At 46.1% G+C, this 3949-nt stretch overlaps 1 protein-coding gene across 1 annotated transcript; it reads right to left on the bottom strand.

The window, feature by feature from the left end:
• Window positions 1-2249: 2249 nt before the first annotated feature.
• Window positions 2250-2702, bottom strand: LOC117330059. Its single transcript, XM_033888278.1, has one exon. The coding sequence runs from the start codon at window positions 2700-2702 to the stop codon at window positions 2250-2252; it is 453 nt and encodes a 150-aa protein (XP_033744169.1).
• Between the last annotated feature and the right edge of the window lie 1247 nt (window positions 2703-3949).

Below are 3949 nucleotides of genomic sequence, written 5' to 3'. Positions count from 1 at the left end.
CTGGATAATGGAAACATTCCGTTATACTGTTGTCTGGGAAGGCAGAGTGTGCGGGATAATGAAAACGTTCCGTTATACTGTTGTCTGGGAAGGCAGAGTGTGCGGGATAATGGAAACATTCCGTTATACTGTTGTCTGGGGAGTTAGAGTGTGCGGGATAATGGAAACATTCCGTTATACTGTTGTCTGGGAAGGCAGAGTGTACGGGATAATGGCAACATTCTGTTATACTGTTGTCTGGGAAGGCAGAGTGTGCGGGATAATGGAAACATTCCGTTATACTGTAGTCTGGGGAGGCAGAGTGTGCAGGATAATGGAAACGTTCCGTTATACTGTTGTCTGGGAAGACAGAGTGTGCGGGATAATGGAAACATTCCGTTATACTGTTGTCTGGGGAGGCAGAGTGTGCAGGATAATAAAACATTCCATTATACTGTTGTCTTGGAAGGCAGAGTGTGCGGGATAATGGAAACATTCCGTTATGCTGTTGTTTGGTAGGCAGAGTGTGCGGGATAATGGAAACATTCTGTTATACTGTTGTCTGGGGAAGGCAGAGTGTGCGGGATAATGGAAACGTTCCGTTATACTGTTGTCTGGGGAGGCAGAGTGTGCGGGATAATGAAAACATTCCGTTATACTGTTGTCTGGGGAGGCAGAGTGTGCGGGATAATGGAAACATTCCGTTATACTGTTGTCTGGGGAGGCAGAGTGTGCGGGATAATTGAAACGTTCCGTTATACTGTTGTCTGGGGAGGCAGAGTGTGCGGGATAATGGAAACGTTCCGTTATACTGTTGTCTGGGGAGGTAGAGTGTGCGGGATAATGGAAAACATTCCGTTATACTGTTGTCTGGGGAGGCAGAGTGTGCGGGATAATGGAAACATTCCGTTATACTGTTGTCTGGGAAGGCAGAGTGTGCGGGATAATGGAAACGTTCCGTTATACTGTTGTCTGGGGAGGCAGAGTGTGCGGGATAATGGAAACATTCCGTTATACTGTCGTCTGGGAAGGCAGAGTGTGCGGGATAATGGAAACATTCCGTTATACTGTAGTCTGGGGAGGCAGAGTGTGCGGGATAATGGAAACGTTCCGTTATAATGTTGTCTGGGGAGGCAGAGTGTGCGGGATAATGGAAACATTCCGTTATACTGTAGTCTGGGGAGGCAGAGTGTGCGGGATAATGGAAACGTTCCGTTATAATGTTGTCTGGGGAGGCAGAGTGTGCGGGATAATGGAAACATTCCGTTATACTGTTGTCTGGGGAGGCAGAGTGTGCGGGATAATGGAAACGCTCCATTATACTGTTGTCTGGGAAGGCAGAGTGTGTGGGATAATGGAAACGTTCCGTTTACTGTTTTCTGGGGTGGCAGAGTGTGCGGGATAATGTAAACATTCCGTTATACTGTTGTCTGGGAAGGCAGAGTGTGCGGGATAATGGAAACGTTCCGTTATACTGGTTGTCTAGGGAGGCAGAGGAGTGTGCTGGATAATAAAAACCATTCCGTTAGACATGTTGTCGGGGAAGTGCAGAAGTGCTGGGGGACTAATGGACAAGTCCGTTCTACTAGTTTGTCCTAGGGGAGGCAGAGTGTGCGGGATAATGGAAAACAGTTCCGTTATACTGTTGTCTGGGAGCATAAGTGTGCGGGGATATGTAAACATTCCGTTATAGCTGTTGTCTGGTGAGGCAGAGTGTGCGGGATAATGGCAACATTTCCGTTTATACTAAGTGGGGTATGGGGAGTAGAGTGTGCGGGACTAATGGAAAACAGTCCGTTATACTGTTGTCTGGGGAGGCTAGAGTGTGCGGGATAATTGAAAACATTCCGTTATACTGTAGTCTGTTGAGGCAGAGTGTGCGGGATAATGGAAACATTCCGTTATACTGTTTGTCTGGGGAAGGTATAGTGTGCGGGATAATGGAAAACAGTTCCTGTTATACTCTGTTGTCTGGGGATGACAGAGTGTGCGGGATAATGGAACAGTTCCGTTATACTGTTAGTCTGGGAAGCAGAGAGTGTGCGGGATAATGGAAACATTCCGTTATACTGTCGTCTGGGAAGGCAGAGTGTGCGGGATTAATGGAAACATTCCGTTATACTGTAGTCTGGGGAGGCAGAGTGTGCGGGATAATGGAAACGTTTCCGTTATAATGTTGTCTGGGGAGGCAGAGTGTGCGGGATAATGGAAACATTCCGTTATACTGTTGTCTGGGGAGGCAGAGTGTGCGGGATAATGGAAACGCTCCATTATACTGTTGTCTGGGAAGGCAGAGTGTGTGGGATAATGGAAACGTTCCGTTTACTGTTTTCTGGGGTGGCAGAGTGTGCGGGATAATGGGAACGCTCCGTTATACTGTTGTCTGGGAAGGCAGAGTGTGCGGGATAATGGAAACGTTCCGTTAATCTGTTGTCTGGGGAGGCAGAGTGTGCGGGATAATGGAAACATTCCGTTATACAGTTGTTTGGGAAGGCAGAGTGTGCGAGATAATGGAAACGTTCCGTTATACTGTTGTCTGGGGAAGCAGAGTGTGCGGGATAATGGAAACGTTCCGTTATACTGTTGTCTAGGGAGGCAGAGTGTGCTGGATAATAAAAACATTCCGTTATACTGTTGTCTGGGAAGGCAGAGTGTGCGGGATAATGGAAACGTTCCGTTATACTATTGCCTAGGGAGCAGAGTGTGCTGGATAATAAAAACATTCCGTTATACTGTTGTCTGGGAAGGCAGAGTGTGCGGGATAATGGAAACGTTCCGTTATACTGTTGTCTGGGGAGGCAGAGTGTGCGGGATAATGGAAACGTTCCGTTATACTGTTGTATGGGGCGGTAGAGTGTGCGGGATAATGAAAACATTCCGTTATACTGTTGTCTGGGGAGGCAGAGTGTGCGGGATAATGGAAACATTCCGTTATACTGTAGTCTGGGGAGGCAGAGTGTGCGGGATAATGGAAACGTTCCGTTATACTGTTGTCTGGGGAGGCAGAGTGTGCGGGATAATGGAAACGTTCCGTTATACTGTTGTCTGGGGAGGCAGAGTGTGCGGGATAATGGAAACGCTCCATTATACTGTTGTCTGGGAAGGCAGAGTGTGTGGGATAATTGAAACGTTCCGTTTACTGTTTTCTGGGGTGGCAGAGTGTGCGGGATAATGGAAACGCTCCGTTATACTGTTGTCTGGGAAGGCAGAGTGTGCGGGATAATGGAAACGTTCCGTTAATCTGTTGTCTGGGGAGGCAGAGTGTGCGGGATAATGGAAACATTCCGTTATACTGTTGTTTGGGAAGGCAGAGTGTGCGAGATAATGGAAACGTTCCGTTATACTGTTGTCTGGGGAAGCAGAGTGTGCGGGATAATGGAAACATTCCGTTATACTGTTGTCTAGGGAGGCAGAGTGTGCGGGATAATGTAAACATTCCGTTATACTGTTGTCTGGGAAGGCAAAGTGTACTCAGTTATAACGTTTTCGGGGGGTGGGGAGGGGGATAAAGTGTGGTACTACATGTATATAACTATTGAACTATCCCGTTATAGCATTACATTTTCAATTGAAAGTAGAAAATGCAGCTCCCGGCAGATGATTGTAAGAACTAAAGAAATAAGAATGTCACCCGAATAGTAAGGCATCGTGCGTATTTCGTTGACTTATTATAAAACTGATATTACATCTTATTTTGGACTCAACCTACTTAGTAATAAGGAATTTCGATGGATAAGATCATTTCAATGTCATCCTCGACAGCTACCATACATGTCTAAAGTTTTCATTGGGTAGATTTGAAATTTTTGGAGTTCTAATTATCAGCAGTGTGAACTGGAACAAACTGATAGGACCAAAAGACAGTAACATAAATTAAGAGAAGTTTATGAAGATAGTTAGGTTTGAAGTTGATAATTATCATCAATGCTGGCTTAGACAACCTATCATGACTAGAAGATGCCAGAGACTG

This window comes from Pecten maximus, chromosome 6 (genome assembly GCF_902652985.1).
Source record: "Pecten maximus chromosome 6, xPecMax1.1, whole genome shotgun sequence".
Taxonomy (NCBI): Eukaryota; Metazoa; Mollusca; class Bivalvia; order Pectinida; family Pectinidae; genus Pecten; species Pecten maximus.
The sequence above is the reverse complement of the archived record's forward strand: the minus strand, read 5'-3'. Positions and strand labels throughout refer to the sequence as shown.

Bases quoted from the DNA above. Each gene is read 5' to 3' on its own strand.
- LOC117330059 (XM_033888278.1), bottom strand. From the start codon at position 2,702: ATGTTTTTATTATCCAGCACACTCTGCTCCCTAGGCAATAGTATAACG.